This window comes from Leiobunum rupestre, chromosome 1 (genome assembly GCF_980474605.1).
Source record: "Leiobunum rupestre chromosome 1, qqLeiRupe1.1.hap1, whole genome shotgun sequence".
NCBI classification, from domain to species: domain Eukaryota; kingdom Metazoa; phylum Arthropoda; class Arachnida; order Opiliones; family Sclerosomatidae; genus Leiobunum; species Leiobunum rupestre.
Genome location: NC_143384.1, coordinates 2,575,399 through 2,603,236, shown reverse-complemented (window position 1 = coordinate 2,603,236; position 27,838 = coordinate 2,575,399). Strand labels below are relative to the sequence as shown.

The 27,838-nt window shown below is 34.5% G+C and overlaps 2 protein-coding genes across 2 annotated transcripts in view; both read right to left on the bottom strand.

Annotated features, from left to right (window-relative positions):
• LOC149960403 (uncharacterized) overlaps positions 1 to 23,344 on the bottom strand; it is a 107,060-nt gene extending 83,716 nt beyond the window's left edge. Inside the window, exon 1 of the mRNA XM_090180311.1 lies at positions 23,335 to 23,344. The gene's annotated coding sequence lies outside the window, so the exon portion shown is untranslated. The remainder of the gene's footprint in view (positions 1 to 23,334) is intronic.
• LOC149960404 (uncharacterized) lies at positions 71 to 1,588 on the bottom strand. Its single transcript, XM_090155540.1, has one exon. It carries the CDS (start codon positions 1,586 to 1,588, stop codon positions 71 to 73), a length of 1,518 nt encoding a protein of 505 aa, XP_090011666.1.
• Positions 23,345 to 27,838: the final 4,494 nt, after the last annotated feature.

The window sequence follows — 27,838 nt, the reverse complement described above, 5'->3', positions numbered from 1 at the left end:
GGAAATATTTGAGGAAATTCAAGTCGCTGAGAACAAATACAGACCTTATCGATTTTATTCACAATTCGAGTTATTTCTCGATAAACGTTTTTTTCAAACGTGGAATTTCAGTTTGGAATTTCTGCCGTTCAACCGCGAGAGCCGCTCCTTTCCGCTCGCTTTCATCCACTGTTCGCGCCAATTGTTGCAGGGCACCTTCGAAATCGAGCTGGGATTGTAAATCTTTGGACTTCAGTTGTTTCAAAACTCGAGTCTTATCCATTTTCTGATTCAAATAGGTCAGAGTTTCGGTTTCTAGCGCCAAATAGGTCTCAGTTATTTCAAAATTGACCTCTTGGTCGTTGAATTCCAAAACTAGAGCAGACAGTGAAGCCAGTTTGGTGTTCAGCTCTTCGACGTCCGTGGTGTCCAAAATTCGTGGACATAGTTCCTGTTTCATCGACCTCATTGTGTACAACGGGAACTCTACCGTTACGTCACTGTTAGAATCGTCATGGGAATTGTCGGGTTTATTTTTTTCTAAACGTCCTTCATTGGTTGCACCCTGTGCAACTGGTGTTGCATTGGCTTCTTGTGGTGACATCAACAGAGCTTTTATACTATCCAGGATTTTTATTTTCTCTTCATCGGCCTCGATTTCTGAGCATTTTCTGTTCAGAATGTCCATCGGTGTATTGCCTTCTTCATTAAGGGCATCCGTGTTTGCTCCATTCTCCAGAAGAATCTCTACAATCTCTTGATGACCACCTTCGCAGGCCAAATGCAACGGTGTCTCTAGTTGGTTTGTAGTAAGATTGATATTTGCGCTGTGTTGAACTAGCTGATTTACTTTGTCTCCATTACCATTAATGATGGCGTAGTGCAAAGGTGTGTACCCGTCGTTATTCTTTTCGTTTGGGTTGACCTCATTTAGTATCAAGAGAGGTACCAGGTTTTCGTCATTATTTCGCGCCGCCAGGTGGAGTAAGTTATCACCATTAACCTTAATGCTTCCGTTGCCTCCTCTGTTCAACCACAGAGTGACCATGTCCGTGTAACCTTTCATCGTAGCGACAAACAGAGGATTCCTCTCGCTATCGTAGTTGACATCCGTGCCTTTCTCTAGTAATAACTGAACAATATCCCGATGTCCATTTTTCGTCGCTGCGGTCATCGGGCAGTAAATACCGTCCCGACTTGTTTCGTGAAGCGCTTTAAGCTCCAAAAGCGCCACGCATTCATTGTAGTTCCCTTCACGCGCTGCGTGGTAGAGTAGAAGCCCAAGCGGGAATTCCCTTTCCATCATCTCCACCATTTGGAAACGGAGAGATCTCTTGGCATGGTCCAAAGGTGTTTCCTTGTTTTCATCCTTAACTTTCAAACTAGCTCCGTTGTGAAGTAGTAGACGGGCCACATTTATGTGATCATGAACGACAGCCCAACGTAAAGGAGACCAACCATCGTTGTCCACCTTATTTACTTTCGCTCCGTTTTCCAGGAGGTCCTTGCAAACGTCGTAAAGATCTCTGCGAACCGCCAATGACAACTGAGTCCTTCCGGATTCATCTGTATCATTAACGTCGGCTTCATTTCGAATAAACGGCTTCATCTTATCTAGATTTTCTGGATCCCGTTTGATTTCCTCTATAAAGCTTATCTTGAGTTCCTTTTAAGGAAAACAAATACAAAAAAATAAAGTTTGAAAATGTTCAGTATAGATATAGAGCTAAGAATAGCTTTTTTCAAATTGCAAATAAGTTTCGCGTCGGAAATGCTATAATTAACACGACTATTATTGTTGAGCCGCCCTGTTACAAATCATTGAAAAACAAGATAATATGTCCTTACCCCTTTTTAAGCCCATTGGCCTCAAATGTAACTTAAATATAAAATAAGTTTATGCAACCGAAAATCTAGTTGACAAATAATCAGAACGAACTAAAAATATAATTTACCCTGTCTCACCAATGAACATACGTAAAGCTATAATTATTATTACGTTACTTATGATGACACTCAATTTATATTCGGCATTCGAAATGCTATAGCAAAAAGAGCAAAAGCAAAAATAGCAAATGCAAAAATATCAATAGCCTAAATAACAATAGAAGAAATAACGAAATATTAATAACAATAATATTAATAACCATAATATTTATAGCAATAATATTAATAACAATAATATTAATAACAATAATATTTATAACTATAATATTTTAACTATAAAACCAATATAGTATTTATTTTAATTTTATAGTATATAATAATTGTAATAAATATACCATAAAAAATTTAAATAAATATACCATAAAAAATTTAAATAAATATACCATAAAAATTTTAAATAAATATACCATAAAAAATTTAAATAAATATACCATGAACCAATTTAAATAAATATACTTTAAAACAATTATAATGAATATACCTTGAAAAAAAATTAAAATAGATGAACTATATATTCATAAAATAAATATACTACAAAATAATCAAAGTAAATTTACAATAAAATATTTAAAATAATTATACTTTAGAATAATTAAAATAAATATATTATGAAATAATTAAACTAAATTAACTATAGAAGTGGTGAATTTAGGCAGGATCCGGACAGAGATGGGCATTATTTGGATAAAATTTTATTTAAATAAATTATTAAATAACAAAATATTTATTCGTCGATTGACAGAGCCAAATATTTTAGACATATTTATTTGCCAAATAATCAAATATTTTGTGGGAACGTTATTTAGTAAATACTTTTTAAAAAATATTTCCGACTATTATCTAATAAATAATGTTTTACGAATATTCAATCTACATACATTCATATGACAAATAGTTTTTTACAACATATTTTCAGACGTGTATTTTCCCGAATAAAAAAATTCAAATAATTCAAATATTTTCTCTAATGCAAATAAGGAATAAACAGTTTTCTTCTTTTTGTTTGGTTAGTCCATAAGCAACGTAACAACAATAAGTATCACACTTCCAATTATTTAATACAAATTTTATAACGGAACCTTTTTTCGACACTGGCACTCTCGACCAACTTCGACTTGAGCTTGAACTGAACTCGGTAATATATTTTCATCCATGGTTAATAATGTATTTTTTTGGGACCTCAATAGTCGCCATATACTTATTGTTGTTAAGTTACTTATGATTAGTCGAGTAAAAGTTTGCGGGATTTTTTCTTTCTGTTCAAATAAAATTGTCGTCGTCAACCTTAAAGGTCTTTGACACCAGAATTTATCCCAGTTCACATTATTGAATTAATTGGGCCACTTAATTGTGTCCAACTAATTGTAAACAAGAAAATTGTATAATTGTATTATGTGAACTGTAACCATTGTTCCAACTTTTTCTATTCACACTATACAATTTTCTCGCTCGAAATTAGTTCAATACAATTAAGTGGCGCAATAAAACAATAGTGTGAACTGGGTTTTACTTTCAGTATTTGAACAATTGAAAATCTTGCCTAAGATAGAGAGCTCAAGTGGCAAACTTGAAGAATTATAGAGAAGAGGATTTCCTTAGTGACGGTAATGGTTTTTCCTAGAGTTAAAGGAGTAGAAACTAAATCGAAAACTCTTCCATGCTAACAATCGCCACGACGCATTTTTAACGACACTAGCGACAATAATTCCTAGATTCGGTTAAACCGGTGGTTGAAATGTGAAATTCATTGATACACCATATGCGCGATATTTTATGCTCCCTTTAAGGCTTATTAATCTAAATTTTAAAATGAATTAAAGCAGAAGTAAATAAGAGAAGTGGCCCTCTTGGTTGGGAGATTTGCCGTTTTCTTCTAAAACAAGTACAAAATTTATCTTCAAATAATTGCTTTCAACCCACTGTACATGCGTAAACGCGTGTGGACAGCGGGGGTTGGTATCAAATACAACAATATATCAACCGTTCTGAGTACAAAATTAGTAACACTTATTACAATATTTAAGGTGAAATTACAATTAGTTTTCTAAACAGTTACTAATTTCCCGATCATGGTCAATAATCCATTGATTTAATTCTTTTTTAAATCGGAAAAATTAACTTCCTTTTTTAATCTTAAAGGTAAGTAATTAAAAAGTTTATATCCCAAGTATTTAGCCTGTTTTTGAGTTTTAGATTTTAAAATTTTAGGGAGTGTACAACTTTTAATTAAACATTGATATATTTTTTTTAATTTGCAAATATTTGTTATGATGTTTTTAACGAATAATTGTTTCACAGTCATAACCTTAAAGGTAGAATATGCAATATTGTTATGAAACCGGTTTGGAACATTTATACACGTTTTTACGAGTTTATTTTGGACTTTAACAAGTGGACTAAGGACATTTTTTTGTGGCAGAGCCCCAAGCTATAATACCATAATTAATCATATATTGTACAAGAGCATGGTAAACCATTCGCAAAAATCGCAGGCCAAATATGTTACGCAGTAATCTGAAGTTATACAAAAGGTATCCGAGGCTTTTACATAGATTATTGGTATGGCTAGTCCACTTTAAATCAAAATCAATATTAATTCCAAGGTACTTAATACTTTTGACATTTTCAATTTTGGGACAATTTGAACATAAGTTATTATTACTGATACAAATATCGTTACAATGTAATATCAGATCATCAATTAATTCGTTGGGCTTACGATATCCAAAAGTGATAAACTTAGTTTTTTCCGCGTTTAAACTTAGTAAGTCAGCATTTAAGAGGTAATATGTGCGAGCTAAACCATTTTTAGATTTATCCAAAACATCACTCCAAGTGTTGGCAGCAAAAACAAGGACTGTGTCGTCAGCGAAGGCGGTTAAATAATCTGATATATTTGCATTACATAAATCATTAACATAAATGAGGAACAATATGGGACCCAGCACTGTACCTTGGGGTACACCACAGGTAACTGGTAAAGGCTTACTTAAAACTTCGTTTATTTTAACTCTTGATTTTCTATTTTGAACATAACTTTCGAACCCTTTTAAAGGCAAACCCCTAATTCCACAATTATCAAGTTTTTGTATCAATATATGGTGGCTGATGGTATCAAATGCCAAGTCCAAGAAAACAGCAATAACCTTTTGATTTTTATCCAGAGCTTGATGGACATAATTAGTGAAGTTATATAGGGCATCGTTAGTACTCTTATTCGACTGAAAGCCATATTGATTATTTGACAACATACTAGTTTCCTCTAGAAAATTAACAAGCCTTTTTTTCATTGCTTTCTCAAAAAGTTTTGATACATGAGTTAACAGAGAAATTGGTCTGTAATTAGATAATTTATTTTTTTCACCCGCTTTAAATATGGGAACAATAAGGGCATTTTTTAAGGCATCAGGAAAAATACCAAGCTCCAAGCTTAAATTAATTATATGAGCCAGAGGATGAACAATGTACCTACTAATTGATTTTAAAGTTCTAGCATTTATGCCATCACTTCCGGGAGTGGAATTTTTTAAGTCTTTTATAAGGTTGAATATTTCTATTTCCGTAACGGGATTAAGGAAAATACTTCTTTGGTTTCGAGTAACTCCAGAAAAATTAACTTTCTGATGATTCAAATCTATTATTTTCTGGGCCATTTTATCTCCTATTTTTGTAAAATATTTGTTAAAACCGTCCGCCACCGCATGGGGTTCATTTTCTGAATCCACTGTTTTACCCTCGATATTGATATTAAATTCATTTAACGCTTGTTTATTCTTTTTATCTGGACCGACCTTTTTAACAATATTCCAAATTTTTGCAGGATCATTATTAGTACAAATAATTATTTCTTTGTAATAATTGCACTTTGTTAGACGTAATAGTTCAGATAATCTATGTCTATAACTGTGGTAAAACTGTGAAAGCTGTAGGTTAAACGGTTCTTTATTTAATTTCCGCTTTAAGCGGTCTCTTTTCCGGATACTTATAATTAAGCCCTCATTAATCCAGGGTTTCAAAGGTTTAAATTTTTTTGAAGTGTTAGAATTATCAACTAAAATGTCTATTTTTTTCCTAGATAAATTAATATAAAACTGCAGCGTATAAATAAAATTATTCGTGGCGTTATCTAAATTATTTGAACTTAATACGTCACACCATGTTTCAAACATTATAACGGTAGATAATTTGTCGTAATCAATCTTACTTATTGTATTATGTTTATTACTCTGATACTCACGATGTTTTGCGTGTTTTGATTTCAAATTTAAAATGAGCAAGCAATGATCAGTTATATGTGTATCAAATATTAATGTTTCAGCATCATTTACTAGGAATGAATTCTTGAATTTAACGAAAAAGTGATCAAGGCACGAATTGGTTTGAACCGTAAATCTAGTATAATTAGAAACGCGCGAGAGAAATCCGTTAGACACCATCAAATCTATATAGTCTTCACTTACTGAGTCCGTTTTAGTATTTAAATGTTTAAGTTAAGGTCACCCATTATCACATTACAATTATAATTATAGTGCTGTAATTCCACTTCCAAATCTTTTAAGAAATCTTCAGGGTCAGAGTTTGGTGACCTATACACGGCCAAAATTCGAGTGGCAATAGTATCCAAAGATTTATCTTTATCTTCATTGACTAAATCGATTCTAAGACAATTTGCAGGACCAATGCTTACTTCCTTGGCATTAAAGCTAATATCTTCCTTAACAAATGCAACAATTCCGTCACACTTATTATAGAACTTTGTTGTCTGTACGGTTTTATAACCATCGATGATAAATAGTTCAATCGGGACATCTACAAGCCAGCATTTCGTTATAAATAATAATATCTATTTCCGGGGTTAATTCGCTTAAGACTACACAAAGTTGATCAAAATTTTTACTTATACTTCGTATATTTTGTTGTAGTATTTTAAGACCGTTAGTATTTAAAAAGATTTGCACATATTAATATCACTAGTAATCGGTTGTTTACCTATCTGGTTATCAGCAATATTTAAATTTATAATTTGCTGAGACATTCAGGTTAAACACAATTTTAACAAATTAAAGAAAAAACAAACATAATAGTAGAATTCATATTAGATCTTTTTGGCTTTTTATCTTAATAGTTTTTGAATTTTCAGATTTACGTATAAGGATCTCCCCTGCTGAGATCCAAACAAATCTGTAATCATTCTTTTTTGCGTAAATTTTTGCATCATACAGTAATTGTTTTTATTAAATGCCGTTAGTTGTTCGTTGATGTAGACAGACTCATTTGGCAAGGTTTTGTGGATGTTTTTGGCCGTGAACCCATTTTTCTTTTTACTTTTAAAAACTCTCATCCATTCCTTTTGTATTTTTTCATTCGCAAATTTAACAATAATTTTACTCGGTTTAACCTTATCTTGGCCTAATTTTACTTTAGGGAGCCTATAACAATCAACTACATCACTTTCTGCACATTCTATTTCTAGGAAACTGGCCACTAGATAAACAACTTCGCTTATATCTTCATTTTTGGTTTCCTCAATACCTATTATTTCAATGTTATTTTTCAATTGATTTTGGTCAATTAGGCTAATTTTATTTTCCAAATAAGATACTTTAAGCTCTAATGCGGCATTTTTTGCTATAGATGAAGAACTCTCGTTCTGTAGTTTATCTAAGCCTAGTCGAAAACCTTGTAGCTCTTGGCCGAAGTCGTCAATTTTCCTGCTACAATAATTTACCGTGGATTCAAAGTCACTAAGTTTCTTTTCAATCGGATCTAGTTTGTCTAATTTTTTTAGCATTTCGTTCATTTTGGCCGTTATCAACGACAAAGAAGGCTCACCGGTTGAATCTGATTTACTTGCAGTAGTTGACTTCGTTTTGAATTGCTCCTTACATGCATAGCATAACCACGTTTCTTTTTTGCTTCCCAATTTGCGGAGGTTTTCTTCGGTTTCAATCGAAAATTATTTCCGCATTCGCCTTTACATATTATCTTTTCTTTTTCAGAACTAACATCTTCACCGCACGATGTTATAAAAAATACTGAGGTTCTATTTTTTAATTTCTTTATCAATAAGGAGCTAAATTTGGCATGACTGCTCAGAACGGCGATATATAGTATATAATTGCGACAACATATAATACCTGCGAAACTGACTACTAAATGCACTCCATTCGCGTTTTAGAAGCAATAGTTTAATTCAAGAAAACTGATAGCACCGATTGCATATGATTACGAATCATCTCGATTCAAAAGCGACATCTGGGTGACTGCTTGCGACATCATTTTAATGAATGTGACCTTATCTTAAATGAATGGGACATCATTTTAAGTGAATGCGACATCTATAAATAAATGTAACATCAACATAAATTAATGCGACATCAATATATAAATGGATGCGATATCAATATAAATGAATGTGACTTCAATATAAATGAATGGGACATCAATATATATTTTTTTATTTTTATATTTATTTACCAATAATTCTAATACAATTTCAAATCAACTAACAAATTAAAGAAGAACCCCACATAAGCAAAAGCTTGTAGGTAGGGATCAACAATTTTTTATACATAATTCACGACTTCACGCACAAATTGTTCGAATTAAGAACAAAAAAGAAACGAAAAAAGACAATAAAACAAAGATCTACATCAAGTAATTTTATAATTATATCTTTAGCTGTTACCCAAGATATAACTATATTTTTAAATCGAAAATTATTACGATCGTTTTTAATTTCACGTGGCAAGCAATTGAACAATTTTGGGCCTATAAATGATATATGTCTTTGTGTTTAGGTTTTATAAACTCTCGGTACAACCATTGTAACAGAGCTAGATGTTCTTTTATCATAAATACGTACATTTATGTAAATTTTCGTTCGATATTATTTTAAACATGGCCAGTAAGGCTAATTTGGCGTACAGTTGACTAATCTTTAAAACTTCAAATAATACCAGTTTTTATTTATACAAGTTTTATGATTTTGTTTTTGGTTTTAATTGAAGGGTCAAATAAACTGACACCAGCACTACCCCATAACACTATACCATACGTCAAAATAGATTTTACCAATGCAAAATAAACTATGTAGTAGTTTACGATTCATCCGTTGTATGATAGACCTCCGGTGGTGTGGTTTCAATCTTACCGGTACACCGGGCTATAAATCTGATGCATGTATAAATGCGATATCAATATTAAAGAATGCGACATCAATATTAACGAATGCGACATCAAAATAAACGAATGCGACATTAATATAAATGAATGCGACCGCATTTTAAAAGAATGCGACCTTATTTTAAATAAATGCGACATTTTAATGTGAAACCATAAAATGAATGAGACATCAATATAAATGAATGAGACATCAATATGAACGAATACCATGAATCTATTTAACCCATGAATATCCAACTCTATCATTAGCCACGGTATGCTCTGAGGGAACGTGGGGCGGAGCCTATTTTCGCGCCATACGAGTGATTTACTCTTTAAGCCAATAAGAACGAATTCGGAAATGATGTCATTATAGCGCCAGATAGTTTACGAGAGCTCGGAGAGCAGAATAGCCGCGAAATGACTTCTCAGGTACGGTTCACGTTATTTTGTTCAAAATAAGCTTTACAGTTATAATTCTTTCTAGTATAAAAATATAAATTAAAAAAGAATGTTACTCCGATATTTTGAAAGCAATCTTATGCTATCGAGTGTCTGTGAGATTTATAACAATTTAAACATACAAACTATCTCTGAAAAGCTAAGCCTCGGTGAAACTTTGGAAGAAAACCTGAGTCAATTTTTGCCATATTATTATTAAATAATAAATGCTCTGTTATCATTTTATTCTAATAAAATCTATTCTAATAATAATATGAAATAGATCTATTTATTTAAATAGATTAATGATAAGTACTGCAAAAATGAAACATAACCATAACGCGTCATTTTAGGAACTAACGCTTCGACTGCTTATAAATAACAGCTGACACAGCTGAGTTCTACTTCGACTCCGTCACTATAAATTGGCTCCGCCCCACGCGTCGCCAGAGGTGACCTAGGGTATTCCAGTTGAATATTCATGGGTTAAATAGATTCATGCGAATACGATATTATATAAACGAATGCGATATCAATTTAAACGAATGCGACATCAATTTAAATAGGTGGGTCATCAATTTAAATAGATGGGTCATGAATTTAAATGAATGCGACCTCATTTCAAATGAATGCGAATATTTCAAATGAATAATACGTCATTTTAAAGATTGCGGTATAATTTGAATTGAATGCGATTTAATTTGAAATGATTGCGATATAATTTGAATTGAATACGATATAATTTGAATTGAATGCGATTTAAATTTTAAATAATGCGATTTCCATAAATTTAATTAAACGTGGGATCATATTTATTAAATGCTACTATTTCCAAATTCTTACGTCATCAAATTTCATTAAATTAATATATTTATTTAAATGATGTCATATTCATTTAAATTAAGGTCGGATTCATTCGAATGAGGTAACATTCATTTAAAATAAGGTCGCATTCGTTTACAATGATGTCTCATTAAATTAAAATTATGTTGCGTCATTTATATTGATGTACCATTATTATATTGATGTATCATTATTATTTTTATGTCGCATTCATTTAAAATGGCGCACTCATATAAATGATGCCGCATTCATGCAAATTATGTCGCATAAGTATATATTGATGTCACATAAGTATATATTGATGTCACATTCATTTAAATTGGTTTCGCATTCGTTTAAATTGATGTCGCATTCGTGTGTATTGATGTCGCATTCATTAACATTGTTGTCGCATTCATTTACATTGTTGTCACATTCATTTATATTGATGTCACATTCATTTATATTGATGTCGCACCATTTATTTTGATGTTTCACATTAAAATAAGGTCGCATTGTTTTAAAATAAGGTCGCATTGTTTTAAAATGAGTTCGCATTGTTTTAAAATAAGTTCGCATTTTTTTAAAATAAGTTCGCATTCATTTCAAATAAGATCGCATTCTTTTAAAATGCGTTCGCGTTAGTTTTTATTAATGTCGCATTCGTTTATATTGATGTCGCATTCGTTTATTCTGATGTCGCATTCATTTATAATGATGTCGCATTCATTTTATGGTTTTGCATTAAAATGTCCCATTAATTTAAAATAAGGTCGCATTCGTTTAAAATAAGGTCCCATTTATTTATATTGAAGTCGCATTCGTTTACATTTCTGTCGCATTCATTTATATTTATGTCGCATGCATTTATAATGATGTCGCATTCATATATGTTGATGTATCGTTCATTTATATTAATATAACATTTATTTATATTGATGAACATTTGTATATTGATGTCGCATTAACTTAAAATGATGTTGATGCCCCATTCATTTAAAATAAGGTCACATTTATTAAAATGATGTCGCAAGCAGTCACCCAGATGTCACTTTCGAATCGAAATGATTCGTAATCATATGCAATTGGTGATATCAGTTTTCTTGAATAAAACTATCGCTTCGCAGGTATTATATGTTGTCGCAATTAATAAAGGTGTTGTCGCATTGGTCCGCGTTAAAGACATAATTTAATTTTTTTTTAAATTTTTAATATTCTTAGGCTACCAATAAATTAGCCCCCTTTTTACTTTACCTAATTTGTTGCATTCGTTAAAAATAGTGTTGCGTTAATTTGATTGACGTCTCCTTAGATTGTTTTTTTTTCTTCTAATTCTGGTTAAGTAATACTCTTTCAATTGATGTCGCATTTGAAAAAAACGATTGTCGCGTTAATTAGCGTTAAACACGGAAATTATTTTTTTTAAACTTCTTTATTATATTTTGGGGGCTGCCATTAAACTAGCCCCCTTTTTATCTATTATAGGTCATATTCCAATCTGATTAGGAAAAACTATTTCTATTGATGTCGCATTTGGAAAAAATGTTCGTCGCATTGGTTGGCGTTAAGGACGTTATGTAATTTTGTTTAACTTATTTTTTTTAATTTGGGGCAACCATTAAATTAGCCCCCATTTTATCTATTATTGGTCACATTCCAATCTGGTTACGAAGAACTATTTTTATTGATGGCGCATTTGGAAAAATGGTTGTCGCATTGGTCCGCGTTAACGACGTAATTTAATTTATGTATAACTTATTTTTTTATATTTCGGGGGCTGCCATTAAATTAGCATCCTTTTTCGTTGGTCTATTATCTTATAACTTAATTTGTCGTATTCGTTAAAATAGTGTCGCATTAATTCGCATTGACGTCTCTTTCTATTAAGGTTAATTAAAATTATGAATTAATATGGGGGAGTTACCGTTAAGTTAGTCCCCCCACTTTCTCTATTTATTTTCTCATAAACGATTTTTTCGCAATCAAAATTATATCTGTCGCATTTCTTCGCATTGACATGTGGCTATGATATTCTGTCCTGGTTGAATAACGAAATGATGGGGGCTGACGTTAATTTAGCCCCCCTTTTAATTTTAATTATATCTCGATAATGGTTAAGTCGCATCTCTTTTCCTTGTTTTCGCATTTTGTCGCATTGTGGGTGCATAAAATTTTCTGGGAAATCAAAAAAGGGGGGCCAACTTGATCGACCCGTCCCACTTTCGTTTAGGCTATAACTAGCGAAAAATTAAAAGCTATTGGCTTAAAAAATTTACCGAAAATCGTGTTAGATATTCATTAAATAGTTTATTATCAAGATAAGCGTTTATTTTGAACAATGTATTTTCCGCCAAAAATGAGTATGAAGTTTAGGGACGACTTGCACTAGTGAAAGGTAAGAACGGGTCACACGGGAATCTTCCCATTGCGCCGAATCCCATCCGACCGATTTCCGCCAATGTTTGTGATGAAATTAGCCCAAAGGCGGGTTTTGTATTTTTCTAATCGACCGGCGCAATATTCACAATTGAGCGACTGCGAAAAAATATAGTTTTTCTTTCTACTCCTTTTGATTTTTTATGGAAGCGTTTTAATATATTTTAGGTTAGGTAAGGTTAGGTAACACTGCATGCTGTTCTGACAGATGCTGAAACGGATAAAACTGACTCCTAAACCCGGAGAAATGCGGGTTTTTCGGTCGAATGGGATTGGGTTCGGTCGAATAGGATTCGGCGCAATGAAACAGATTCGTCACACGTACCCTATTTATGGTAATTAAATCTATACTATATTTTTCAATGTTTGTCCTTTTGTATGTATGTATGTCCGTCCAATTAATAACTTTTAAACGACGATAGGTAGGATGCTGAAATTTGCGCCACGAGCTCGGCTATCTTTTTCTAGCCTAACGCCATGGCGAAGGAGGGGGGGGGGGGGTGCGCTTGTGAATCACTTTCCTAGAAACAACAGACGTTTCTACAGAGGTTATGGATTTTCGTTCCGTAAAACAACGGTATTTACAACAGTATCTTTGGACAAAGGTATTTATTTATTAAGGGATTTAATTATTAAAGTGCAGGTAAAGTTAGTTGTTAAGTTGGCCAGTTAGTTGTGAAATAGGCAGAAAGGAAACAACTGACGTATTTTAATTTCCGTTGCTTACTGTATTACTTTTTAACATTAACATATGAAATGCTTACGCTAATTTCAGCCAAAGAGACAATTTGCATTATGCGGGTACAATAGGCTAGTATAGTTAATAAATTCAATTTAACAGCTATACTTTTTCTCAAATATTTGGAAAATAAGATATTACATGTATCATTTTAGGAAACATAAAATACTAATTTTTACTCAAAATCTCTAAAAATATGACTAAGTTTGCGTTGTTAAGCGGAAAGTCGACCGACGAAAGGCGCAAAAACGGCTGAGGCTTATAAAACTTGGTATATTTCCCGTGGTTTGAGTGAAAATGGATAGTTTACATGCCCCCAAATGATAATATTTTATTTTCCAAATTTTTCAAAACCGTAGAGCTATTATTTGAACCGAAAACTATGGATACGCCCTCTTTTAACAATCAAAGTCTCAAATAAAATATATTTTATACCTTTGGAATTATTTGTTTTGCTATTATAATACAACACGGAACAGATCGACTCCCAGATTTACGCAATTTCGATAATAGCAGACACTACAAACACAAGAAATGGCGAGGGAACGTCGGCGCCGCAGCGCCATCTAGAACAGTTTCTGTCGCGAATAATATATTACCTTAAACAAGTTATTAAATTTACACTAAACAAGTTGGCAAGCCAAAATATACCTCTCCTCGGAAGCATTGTCCCTAGTGGTATTAATTTCTCGAGATGACCCACTAAGTTATATCTCCCCAATTCAGAGTTATTTATTAATAACGTAATCCCGGTTCAATCCCGCCCGGTATAAAATTTGAATTTGAATTAAAATAATTGAAACGAAACAACCGAGATTAATTTGTTCAGAATATTATAAATTAAGTAGTTACAACAGTGAGTTAGACGAACTAGAACAACGCACAATTGAATTTAACCCTATTTTCAGAATAATTTTATCAGTTAAATGTAATACGAAGCAAACTTTAATAAAACAAATATCTACAGAGGGTATTTGTATTTTTATCGCTTACGATATAACAACACAGAAAACCTTCTTTAAACCACTTCACACGAAAAATGATAATTAAAGCCAACAATACCGCCCAAAAGCTCAACACAATCAAAATTAAAATACAACTAGCGGTATTAATTTCTCGAGATGACCCTCAAAGTTATATCTCCCCAATTCAGAGTTATTTACTAATAACGTAATCCCGGTTCAATCCCGCCCGGTATAAAATTTTTATTTGAATTTAAATAATTGAGACGAAACAACCGAGATTAATTTATTCAGAATATTATAAATTAAGTAGTTACAACAGTGAGTTAGACGTACTAAAACAATGCACAATTGACTTTAACCCTATTTACGGTACAAGTTTAGCAGTTAAATATAATACGAAGCCAATTTTAATGAAAGAAATATCTACAGAGGGTATTTGTATTTTTGTCGCTTACGAAATACTTGCCGCATAGTTAACGCTCATTTTATTTCAACGTTCGCCCGATCAAGATACCGTAGATATCTGGTAGTGGACGACTCGTAGACTGTCGGAACCATCCTGTTGACGTTGTGACACATACCGCATGAAAAAGACCAAAACCGTCCAATTTCCAATATCATATAATGACTCGCACACCCAGGATATCAATGACTGCATTAGGAATCGTAGATATCCAAATATCCACACCACCAAAAAACTTATTAACAAGAAGCGAAAAACTTACCATTCACAAAGCACAGAAAGCCACTTGACTAAACGTATATCAATAAATGACCGTAGAGGGAATAGTTAGGGTTCTTTATAAATAAACACAAACGAACCCAATTGATGAACTGCATTAAACATCTTAATCAGCCGAGAAAACGTTTAAAATAAATTACGACCGAGTTGAAAACGAGACCAACTCGATATGTTGTTAATAAATGAATTATTAAGCTTGAAAACCAATACGCTAAACCTAATAGATAAGAATATACGACTGAAAAAACTAAATAAATTACAAAAAACTAACGGGTTCTACCCTTTATCTTATCTGCTGACTGCGCTAAAACAAGATTTGACCATTAAATTTTTTGAAAATGCGACGTATACACTTTGAAGGTTCCGTCAAAAATTATCCTTTCCCAAACGTAAAGGTTCTCAAAACATTAATACACAAAAATAAGTAAAAAGGTTCCTCCAAAAAATGAACCATTTTGCGGAAAAAGTAAATAATTTTAAAAGAATAAAAGATAAAACAAATATACAACCGCAAAATAAAACGTCAAATAATAGAAGAAAAAAATCTTTAACTCCATTCATTAAAAAAACCCTAAACAAAAGTACCAAATTGAAATAAAGCAACTTATTATATTAAACAAGATTAAGTCTTTATAATTTTTTCGTAAAAAAACCACATTAGGCCTTCACAATTTCATTCGTAAAAAAATTCAAGACTTTGTTAACTATTATGCTTACAATGAGTGTCTTATTTGCAGTATAGCTTGAAGTTATCGTTGGTTCTGTGGTAGAGCGCTCGACTGCCTAACTGAACGGCCCGGGTTCGAAACCTGGGTGACGCATTTGCTTTTAATCAAATGAGAAATCGCTAAATTAGAATTTCTTCGATGCAATAATTTAAATCTTTCACGAAATTTTGCTCTATTTCAATTAAACCAAAATTTCATGCTCTATTAAATACGCTTTCGATAAAGCTGAAGGTCTAATTTTCAATGAAACGTAATAAGTGTCGGTGGTTCTGTGGTAGAACGTCCGCCTGTCAAACAGGCGGTCTTGGGTTCGAAACCCGCCCGATGCGATCGCAAATTGATACTAAGACGAATACCGTGAACAATTGGTGGAAACCCTGCCATTGGATGTTGAGAGGTAGCATTACACTCAGCACTCGGTCCGTCCCAAAAGTCAATAAGAAAGAGTTGGAGAACTACCACCCGTACATACACACCACAAACTCAACACCCACAAACGTCATAACTATAACACAACATTACCACCCTACACATAAACATTACAATAGCGAAATATCCAAACCACTGAATTAAACCTGTCGTGACGGCGAGCGTTGACGAAAAAAAAACCACCAAACCAACCCCGACTGCAAATTAATCCGTTAACGCTCACCGTCCCACGGTGGTTTTGCAAACACGGTTTTTCGACTTTGTTCCCTAATTACTAGCAACTGCGAACGCAGAGATCTCGAGAAACTGCGTACGCAGTGATTACACTTTGCACCGAAAATGCGAACGCGTTCGCAGGCCTGACAGACCCACAGATCCACAGACAGACCCACCCACAGACAGACACGGTCGTTGTATAACCCCTCCTAGGGGACTTTGTCCCCTCAGAGAGGTAAAAACCGTAACGCTATGGGAAACCATTACCGTCACTGAGAAATTAATCTACTGTCAAACTTTCGAAATCAGCCACTAGAGGACTTAGAGAGACTTTTTGATAAATCTTGCCTAAGTCTTTACTTTCAGCGATTTTACTTGTGTCTAGCCCTCTCAAATAAAGTTATTTATCTATTTGTAAACTACGCAAACCGAAAATAGTTGATGACCAAATATTTCAGTCCTATTTTATTTTCAAAATAAATTTATTTGAAATGATTAGATAAAACAGATATTTTGGACTTTTTATTTATAAACTAAAAAATATTTTAGTTTATTTATTTCAAATGCTTTTTATTCGATTAAATTATTTGCAACGTTATTTATAAACAACCACTAAAAAAGTTTTATTTTATTCGTTATTCAACAAATGATTGTTACTTTTATATGAAGGGGCTACACAGCGTCGGGCACGCCATCTATTTGCCACTTTTTCATAAGCCAAACTCTCCTATAGCTACGTTCTCAGCGTTGACAACTTTTTTTCTCTGAACGATTTTTGTAAAACAAGGTTCGTACCAAATTTCCGGAATTAAATTCCCTGACATTTCCAGGTTTTCCTTGACCAAATTGCCAAATTTCCCTGACCATTTTTGAAAAATAAATTTATGTTTCGAGGCAAAATATTGAAAAATAATTCTTATGTATTTTTAATACATCTGGCAAAAATTTGTTTGCCCGATTGTTGTGGGGTCTTTATAAATTTCCCTGACTATTCCCTGGAATCATTTTGGAAATATTCTCAAATTCCCCGAACCATGTAAAATCGGGTTTTGACGTCACGTTGACAACCTTAACTCAACAAACTCAACGATTGAAAGAGCAGGTTTCTTCGTGACGTCACAGCACGCGAGAAGGCTTGCTGCGGACGACACAGCAGACGATACTTTATAAAATTACAACAATCGTAAAAATGCGTTCCCCAGGACAGTATAATAAGCCGGCCCAGGCCGTAATATTAGTTCCACATCAGTGTATTCGAGTGGGCAAACCCATACACCATTAGTAGACACAAGTAGACAAACTAATACAAAAGCTGTTGAGGCTACGTGATTTCTTATCGTTTGATATATAAATTGCCGTCCTAAGTTAAAGAGTGGATGCCGCCCACCATCACTCCGGAGACCCGGGTGGGAAAACTGACATAAAAGCAGAAAAAACATTTATTTTGGGCTTCCAGCCTGTTTCAGCAGGTCGTTGAAGGTGAAGATTTGATGTCGGAAATTAATTAGTAAGTTATTATTTGGTAGTTTTATCAAGGTATTATAAGTATTTTTTAACTATTATTATTAGACAATAATATAAGACCATTAACCAAACTAGAATTGCATGGATAATTATGCGTCTTAGAGGGCACGGCCTACGACTCGGTTATTTTTCAGTATCTTAGAAGGTCTTATTTATATCAGATAATAAACTTTTGGTCTTAGAATGTATTTATATTAATTTAGGTTGGTCTTTGAAATGCCTGGAACAAGATGTGGCGTAGCTGTTTGCAATAACTGTTTAGAAATAACAAAACGAAACCCAGCAACTGAACACTTAAATTCCAAAAAGATCCCGAAAGAAGAAAACAATGGATTATTAAATGTCATAGGCAAGATAAGTTGAATCCAAATACTAGTTTTATTTGCTCTGAATATTTTGAAACGGAGGATTATGAAAGATATTTACGCTCAGAACTCACAGGAACTCCCAGGAAAACTCACCAACAAGTCTTAGTTCAATTGGCCGTGCCATCTAGAAATTGGACCAAACCGCGCCTGTCTGTCCCTTTGCAAAATTTACAAACTTTAACAGTACAGAAACGCGATTGAAACGCAGGGAACAAAAAAAAGTTGTTAAGGGGAAGCATTGTGAAAGTTTAAAAAACGTGACGTGTTTGCGCTTGTTAATCTAGAGTTCTATAGCTCGGATTACTAAGAACTCTTCGGTTTTGTAAACACGAGATCTGGTTCTAAATAACCTTCGAACCGAATTTAGATATCGCTAATGGTTATTTAAATAATTGTACTTAAATTTGGATGAAATGCGCTTACAAGCTCTCACAAAACACCGTTTATCTCGTAAATGACTGAATATAACTTCACGTGATCTTTTGCGTCGTGATCAGCACAGTTCAAACTATAAATTGGTCGAAGGCAATTGGATTCCATCGTTTAGTTAATTATTAATTTAACTTGAAAAAGTACCTAAAATTAAATATATTTGGCTGAATTGTTTAAACACTTTGAAAGTCGATATTACTCTCAAATTTATAGTACATTTTACGAAACATGTATTCTTTCATGTGTAAAAGTAATTATTCAATTATCTTAAATAGATATTTAAATAATGAGCATTAAACTTGAACAATAATGCTGATACATATCAACTTCGCGCCTGGTATTCTAGAAAACCGTTCACACTAGAGCTTTGGGAAAGGTTTTAAGTTCATCTGGAAGTTTCGATTTTAAATTTGTTCGAGGCGAATTTTAATCGAAGACTTGGTAAACTTTTTATATGATGACAAAATTAAGCAATATTTAACATATTTCGTCATCATTTTTAATATACTTCAGTACTACGAAAATCTTTTAGTTTCATACGCTTCGTAAATTTACCCTTACTTTATTGAATAGAAAAAAAATTCAAAAAAAACTATTATATTTTGGTAACTAAACACATTATCTAAAAATATTAGAATTTGATAAGTTTTCCTATACTCGGATCTGCACGCGGGGGCTACCTAGAGGTTGTTTTCCAAACGAACGAGAAATAAAGAAAAAAAAATGTGTAGATGGCAGCTTGAAGGTTTTCGAAGAGGGATTTTTTTTTAAATATAGAATGGTACTACTATAGAAGCCTCACGGAGGTTTTTGGTAGTAAAGGCAGTAGAGTAGAAAAACGGACACACTTCTTTCCTCCCCCTGAAAACTATGACCCCTTCTTTGGCGGACCGCGATTAGCTACGCTTGTCCATCAAATCTACTCTCCCCTCCGCTTAGCCTTTCTTCATTTGCGTTATTTCATATTGGGCTCTCTACCAGAGCTCTTAAGCGTTCGCGCTACTCTCTCAAAACGTCCTTATTTCACCCGGTTTCCCATTTTTGAAAGTATTAGAGTATACGCTACTTTCATAAACTAATCTGATAACTATTAAAGTTGTTGTCAGAGTCTTTGGAAAAGTTTGGAAAGGTTTCAAAAGCTAAATTTTTAAAAAATTTATGTCAAGAGAATTTATTGTTTGCTTGTTAATCCAGCTGATACCAAAATTTTACAATTTGACTTTTTGAAACCGTTTCAAAGCGTTTCCAAAGTCTCTAGTGTGAACGCGGCCTAAGACTCTTAAACTTTTAATCGAATATTTCGATAGTTTAACCCTATAAAAGTTGATAAATTGTTTAATTCGACGTATAATTTGGAATGTTAATTCTAGTATTAATAAATATTTCTGAAAAGTTCACAGGCTCCCAGACAATAGTTCTTAGTGAGAACTATTGTCTGGGAGCGTTTTGTTACGTTTGGAATTTTTTAGTTACTTAATATTTAAAATTGTAACATCTTGTGGTCCCTGTCGTAAAAAGTAAGAGAGGTTAAAAGTAACGTAAGAGATACTTTCAAATGTTTCAATTAAGAAGGCCCTCGAGAAGACCACGGTATTTTATAGAAAGGTTGATAGCCAGCCCCATAAGAAAAAAGGGGCCGTGGAGTAGCGGATGACGCTTTGCTCAGGGTCGTAGCCAGCAAAAATTGCACCCGGGGGTTAAAATTTGCCGCCCCCTAAAATAAGCAAAAAATGTTTGAAACCGATATTTTGGTGCTCCTAATGGTTACTCAGGCCAGTGACGCCTGGAGCGGATACCCCACTCGTACCTGTCTAGATACGGCCATGCTTGTGACGTCTTACCCACCAATATGGCGGCCATGGCAAAGCTACGGAGTGCTAGCTCCCTATATATGCAAGTAAAACGCGTTACGACCTTAAATTCTAAAATAACCACCGTCAGGTGAAATTATGTCTTGCCCCCCCCCCCCCCGTGAAACGGGAAAAAAGGCGTTGATTGTCGCCACATAATCATTGTTTCATCATTGATCTTAATTATTATTATTGTTCATACTATATAAATACACTAACTGGCAAGCCCCAGCTAGTTGAATTGATCGTATACTGTATAATTCGTAAAATCATTTACTGATATATTAAAGAGTAAAGATTTTGTATCTCTACGACGATAATTATCCTGCGGATGGCAACACTGCAGACTGTTGCACCCCCGGCACCTTAAAATAATGAGTGAGATATGGATTAAATAGTTTCCTGACAACGGTTTGTAGGGTCAAATTGGCAGGATTGAATAAATAAGCGTTTTTTTTGTTTAGATTTCATCATTGATATATTAAAGATTTTGTATATCCACATATTTTATCATCTATGATACGACGATAATTATCGTAAGGCTGACGGCTCTGATCGCGGCAAAGTTACTTCACAGTATCGCGCAGTGCTGACAACGATCTGTGGGATCGAAATGGCACAATTTAATAAATGAATTTTATTCTGGCTGAGAAATAGGGAGTAACAGTCCCGGTGGGCAGTCCTAGCATTAGCCATGGCGGCCATCTTGGTGGCATTTTTTTCAATAGGGAAAAGCATGGATGACGTCACAACATGTCGCACTGTTAGCTCACTATAATCACTGGTATGTTAAAAATTAACTGTGTACCACTCTGAGAAACACTGTCAAAATATTTTCTCCATAATAGGGAGCTAACAGTGTGACGTAGGCCAACGTCACCTATGCTAAAACCTATAGATAAAAAATTTCCACCCAACATGGCGAGCGCGGGGCCAAATCGGTACCAAATTTCGGAAAGGGCATTTATTTACGATACCTAAAATGATTTATTTCTTTAAAAAATATAAGAGCACAATGTCATTCTAGAGTGACCAAAACGTCCCTTGGACTTTCAGCGGGAGGGTAACAGCATGGAAGAAGTAGAGAAGGAACGGCGGCCTCATGTTAAAAAACCTGTCGCAAAAAGCTTTAGAAATTCCCTTTTTTGTTCATTCCCCCCATACTTTTACCTGACATCGAGTTTCGTTTGCGCAACCCTCACGCGCATCCTACCTTATGTTATTGGTCTGAATGTCCGTATTCAATGCTCTTTAGTAAGTTACAACTTATTTGTTTGGTCATCTACTGCGTACTGTTTTTAAAATTTTAACAGGATATTTTTCAAGTGTAAAGCTTAGGTAGCTTAGGGCAAATTAAATTGCTGATTTAACATTTAATTATAATGGTTATTATATATATTCATAGTTTGCATTTATCATATTTCATTTTAGGTTTAGGGAATGTTAAAAAGGAAACGTTTTTCATATAAGGTTCTTTGTAAAACCTACTGATATTTTTAAAACCCGTGTAACAACATTTTGTGTAGTTTACCATTGTAGATAATTATTCATAAGCTAAACTTAAAACTATTTAAAAAATGTAAATAAATTACGCCTCTGCGCCTTGTGAAGCTCAACACAAACACGGAAAACACTCTTTTTCACGGTCTTTTCGCCCCCCCTTTTGGCCGCCCGCTAGTTGGCCACTATCTGGAACAACCAGTGGAAAATGGGGGTTAAGAGGGGTAAACTCCACATGAACGCGCCCAGCAAAATTCCCCAAAAAAGACGGTAATGTTTACAGCTGACTAGACTCCGCCTCGTGACGTGTTGCGCGTCGAATAATGCGCATTAAAGACGAGTGCCCTAACCAAAAGGGGGTTGAAATGAGGGAAGACAACAACATTTTCGGTACAGGCTCGGACCAATAAATATTGTTTTTTTTACGATTTTTTTTAATTAAATAATTAAAAGGGTCATTTAAAATTTGAGACGGCTATATACCAAAATCAAATCTACTATATCAAGTCTCCAATGTCCAAGGCGACGAATCGAAAATGACGAAAAACGTTCGTCCAATGAAGACTACGAACGAAGGAAAATCTCTCCCTTATAATATAGTTACATTCTTGTTTGTATATATTAACAGTCACCAAAAATTCCGGACCAAATAATTTAATATAGCGGTGACAATTTAATTCATATCCAAATTTTGAAGTTATTTGTTGCTTATACCGGTCCCAAAATAGAGAAAAATATAGTTGAACCAAAAACGTCATATACCTGTATAAAACCTCTTACTACCCACAAAATGTAAAGAATGCGGTGTCAACACGTTTTCGAAGAATTACTGTCGTCTATTGACGATGAAAATTGACCGGACTAAGCGATCTAAATTATCAGGATCTAAGCGATCTAAATTATCAGGATGTAATTCGAAAAACACGCCACAGTTCAGCGCGTAATCTCCAATGTTCGAACTACAAGGCTAACTCCACCAACTATATTTTACAAAGAATAAAACTATTACCCCACCTCAGAAAGCCGTTAAATTAACAAGCATAAATACTCACGAAACAAAAAGAAGACTTGTTAACCCTTAATCTTTGTTAAGAAAACAGCAGTCGAAGACATTGAGTTGGGAATAATTATATCTAGAGCCCCAGTTCAAATTTTCCCCATAGGCTTTAACACAGCATTAGTGAAGATAGGAACGAAAATCATGGGAGGGTTATCAACTACGACAAAAGCCACCTATGAGCGACTTTGTGAACTATTATAATTCAATTACCGTTAACCTCATCAAGTTTATATGGGATTGGGAAACCGAAGATCTCGGGGGAAAACCCTTTAACCAGTGGGGAGAGAACTTACAAACGTTACGCAGAAAGAGTTGTTACGGATTTTCACCAAGTGCTACAAGCTGGGATCGAACCCGATTACTCTCGCTGCGAGGCGAAAGTGCTAACCACTCCGCCACCCCACTTTCTACTGTTCGTTTTCTGTAAAAAGTTATCTAAGTAATGGTCTAATAATTTATTTTCTTCTTAAATAGTACCATGCCAGCTCTAAAATTGGTATTTAAAAAAAGTGAAGGTGTTGCGGTGTTTGTAAGCATTTTAAAAGTGGTGTTTTTCCTGAAGTCTTCCTCTGTAAAATGATCACCGCAAACTGCATCTGTTGCGTTTGGAACCCAGTCTGATCTTCCAATGGCTTTGAGCCATTTTTGCAACAAAGGATTCACTTTACCCGGAAACCTTATTGTAATTTTCAATAATTTAGAATAAAAATGTATTCTATTTTTTTGGAATATTAGTGCTACTCCTACCCATAATGCTTAAAATTTCACTCAAAATCTATTACAAAATAGTAAATAACTCACAAAAGAAACCTTTATTGTGTGAATAAAGAGTTTTCAGATATACATGACTTTAATTTAAAAAAACGCGTTTTCAAAATTTTTCTTAAAATCGCGTCGCTTTCCCTCTTCAATTCAAAAGTTAAAATTATAATAGTTCACAAAGTCGCTAATAGGTGGCGGCAGGGGCCATCGAAGAATTTTTCATTTAAATAGTTGCATTTTTCGCTCATAGGTGGCTTTTGTCGTAGTTGATAACCCTCCCATGATTTTCGTTCCTATCTTCACTAATGCTGTGTTAAAGCCTATGGGGAAAATTTGAACTGGGGCTCTAGATAGTATTATTCCCAACTCAATGGTCGAAGACAAATGAATCAGCTTATTTTGGACAAAGCGTCGACAAAATGGGAACCTCCGTAATGAAACTAGTAAGTAACAGTCCCGGTTGGTCACTGTTTGCGACGAAATTGCTTTTCCGAGAGAGAACGAGGGAAAATGGTTTTTCTTCACTTGCCCCTTTGACTCCCCCCGCCCTAGTTGGGGCGGGGAGGGGCGATATTGAGAGAACGATCTGGTGGATTTGTGATGGGAGGACCCTCCGTGGGCCGGAGTCTGCGATAGTGACCTAGAGATAAATGGGTCTGGGGGTGAAGTGTTTGGTAAGTATGCCTTTTGACGGCTACAACTGGCGTCAGAAACTGGTTTCGTTCCCCTTCATCCTTTGGGGGGTGACGTTTCCTCTAAGTTTCGGCGATCACAGGGCTTTTCAAGGTCCGTCGAGAAAAATACACTATTGAGACTGCTAGTCAGCGCTGCCAGTTCGAAAATTTGGCCGCCCGATGGGGCTCCTTCTGAAAATTACAATTATACGATTGTCAATGGTGCGTAATTTGGGTCTAAAAAATGTTTTATTCGTGATTTCTTGGGAAGCTAATTCGCTAGCATCACAGTTTTTAGTTTTTTCGTCACATATTATCAATAAATATATATTCCGAACGTTAAAAATTATGTACAAAAAACCTTCTTATCTTTCTTTAACCATTATATTTATGTCAGTTTGTGTCAAGTAGTACTATAATTCGAGATCGGCTGCCCATTATACGCGAAAGGTAAAGATGGCTTACGCAATTACATTTTACATATATTAGTGTTAAATAATGACAGGGTTCCTTACAATAATCTGACGTAAGTAACATTTGTTATCCCTATCCACTTAAAACCAATTATACAATTAAAGTAAATAGACCTTAAATGTAAGTGTTAAACATCCGAATGATTGGAATGAAGGAATTCTCCGGCTAAGGCCAATTTTAAAGATCCTCGTCATTGTCCACAAATTGTCACATCTCACAGCCTCCCTCACGACAGCGAAAAAAACCATCTGAAGGCTGACTGTGCCACCCAACACAGACACAGCGAGTTGGGAAACAGCCCCCACAGCACCTCCTCGTTGAAATCTAAATTCCATGGGTTACGGTTCAACGATAATCGTACACCCCAGCCTCCGCTTCCTGTTCCTAACCCAAATAGAAGGTGAACGAACCGAGAGACGATTGAAATTGGAGAGAAGAACCATGAACCTCAAATCATATCAGTTTCTGGCTCAAGAAATGTGACCTATTCTGTGATTTTTCCCCCAATGTTACGTACAAAAATGCAAAGTGTTCAAATAAAAATACCTTAATGATGTATTCTGCACATCATGTCACTGTGCAGGGCCGTACACGCTAAAAAAGGTTGGGTTAAATATTTTGGGTAAAATTTATTTCGACCCAATTTGAGTTAACTTTAACCCATATTGGGTTGTTCTAAAACTTTTGGGTTATGTTTAAAAGGGTTATGTGTTTGGGTTATTTGCCTGATTAGTCTTATTGCCCAACTTGGGTTAATATTACCCAAAAACTAGTAACACTCCATAATGTCGGCTGCTAAACGTTCCGATTGTTTGAATGTTGAGTTATTATTGGTTCATTTAACGTTTACGCGCTAAATAGTCGAAACTAAAATTTTTATGGCAAATGTCAGTAACCTTTTTTTTTAATTCTAGAATTTTGCAGGGACGTTTGACTTTTTAGGCCCACAAAACAACCGTAAACTGAGCTGTCGGCACTAAAATAACAGACGTAATTAAATTATAATTTTAAATTATTCTTCTTTAAGTTATAAGCAGTATGAACTTAAGTATTTTAAAACATTGCATTATGTTCTTAACTACATTTGATGCATTTCCTATACGTAATAAGGTTAGGCTTGGTTTGTTTATTGTGTTAACATGTTTTTTACTTCCAAACATTGTTTAAGTTTTAGTTAGGTCTATTTGTTTAACATATCACGACCCGTTAACTTTCGGGAGTGAGCATCTTATTATTTTTTTTTTCGTTTTTTCCCTCCTTTAGCCATCTAGGGACCACCCATATATTGTTTTTTGTTCTGTTTAATTCTTCTGGCCTATTCTGGCAGCCCCGTAGCTTGTTTAGTTATTTACACACCCCGATAAGATAAGGGGCCATCTAATCACGGACTGTAAATTTTAGAGGACCGGTATTCCCGAGGTATTTTACGCCCCGTTCACCGATCAGGCTGACGGGAGTCGCTCAAGGTCATAAAAAAAACTAAAGCGCGTGTCTTTCGGTCGGCCAGATTTCCAGATAACATGCGTGGGGGGGGGGGGGGGGGTCTATCTCTATGCGTGGTACAAATGACCTTGACGGACTCTCTCTCTCTAGTTCGAAGTGATTGATGCTCGGGGAAACCAAAATTCTACCGGGGAAGGCTACGCTTTACTCGTCCTCTAAAATTTACAGTCCGTGATCTAATCATCTAGTATAAAAACTTCCAAGTCAGCTTCAATCACGGACGCAGTTTTTCTATAATTTTGTTTCAATCGTGTCTTCCGGTGACGCGGTTCGACGTGAAGTTAAAGTGCACGGTAATTGTGCGGGTATTTCGCGTCGGATTCGTGGTTGTTCGTGATAATTCTTGGTGAAGAGAATTATGTGCGGTTCATTCCTTGGTTTAAGGAAGGTTACTTGAAGAGCGATAAGGACTTTTGAACATTTTCTTTATAATTTTTTATTATTTTCGTTTAAATGTATTGTATAAACTGAAACTCGTATGTCCCGACCTAATTTCCTGCGAGTTTAGCAGACGATTATATGCCACCCCTTTTGTTAAACCAGAAACCCCGTAGATAATTTCTTTGGTTCACCTGTCAAGAGCGGCCACACTCCCTTTACTATCTAGTCGGTCAATATCCTACACATCCGTAATTAAATTTATTTAAATTGGTACAGTTAACTATTTTTAATTTATGTCAAAGCCAGTTTATTTATATTTATTTTTGTTAATATTACCAACCACAGTACTCTTTTTTGTATATATATGATTTTTTCACAACCCCAACGCCCACCATAGCCGCGAACTGTTAATTCCTTAACAGTTAGGTAAGAAGCACCATTTAAATTTTGAATAAGGGTGCTAATGCTAATTCCAAGTACAAATTAAAGAGTTACTATTTTGCATAATTAAAGTTGATTACATTTACCTACTCCGTAACAATGACGACTCTAAGGATCCCGAACAAATAAATTCGGTACATACGGCACGGGGAAATAAGTATTCTTTATACACGCGGTCCCCTTTTGCGCGCGCTTCCAGGTTCACCGCGTGTTCACCGGGCGCCAGGCTTTGGGCGGTTTCTACTCTCTCGCCTTTTACAC

What these genes read in the sequence shown, in the direction of transcription:
- LOC149960404 (XM_090155540.1), bottom strand. Translation starts at nt 1,588, where the DNA reads ATGAAGCCGTTTATTCGAAATGAAGCCGACGTTAATGATACAGATGAA.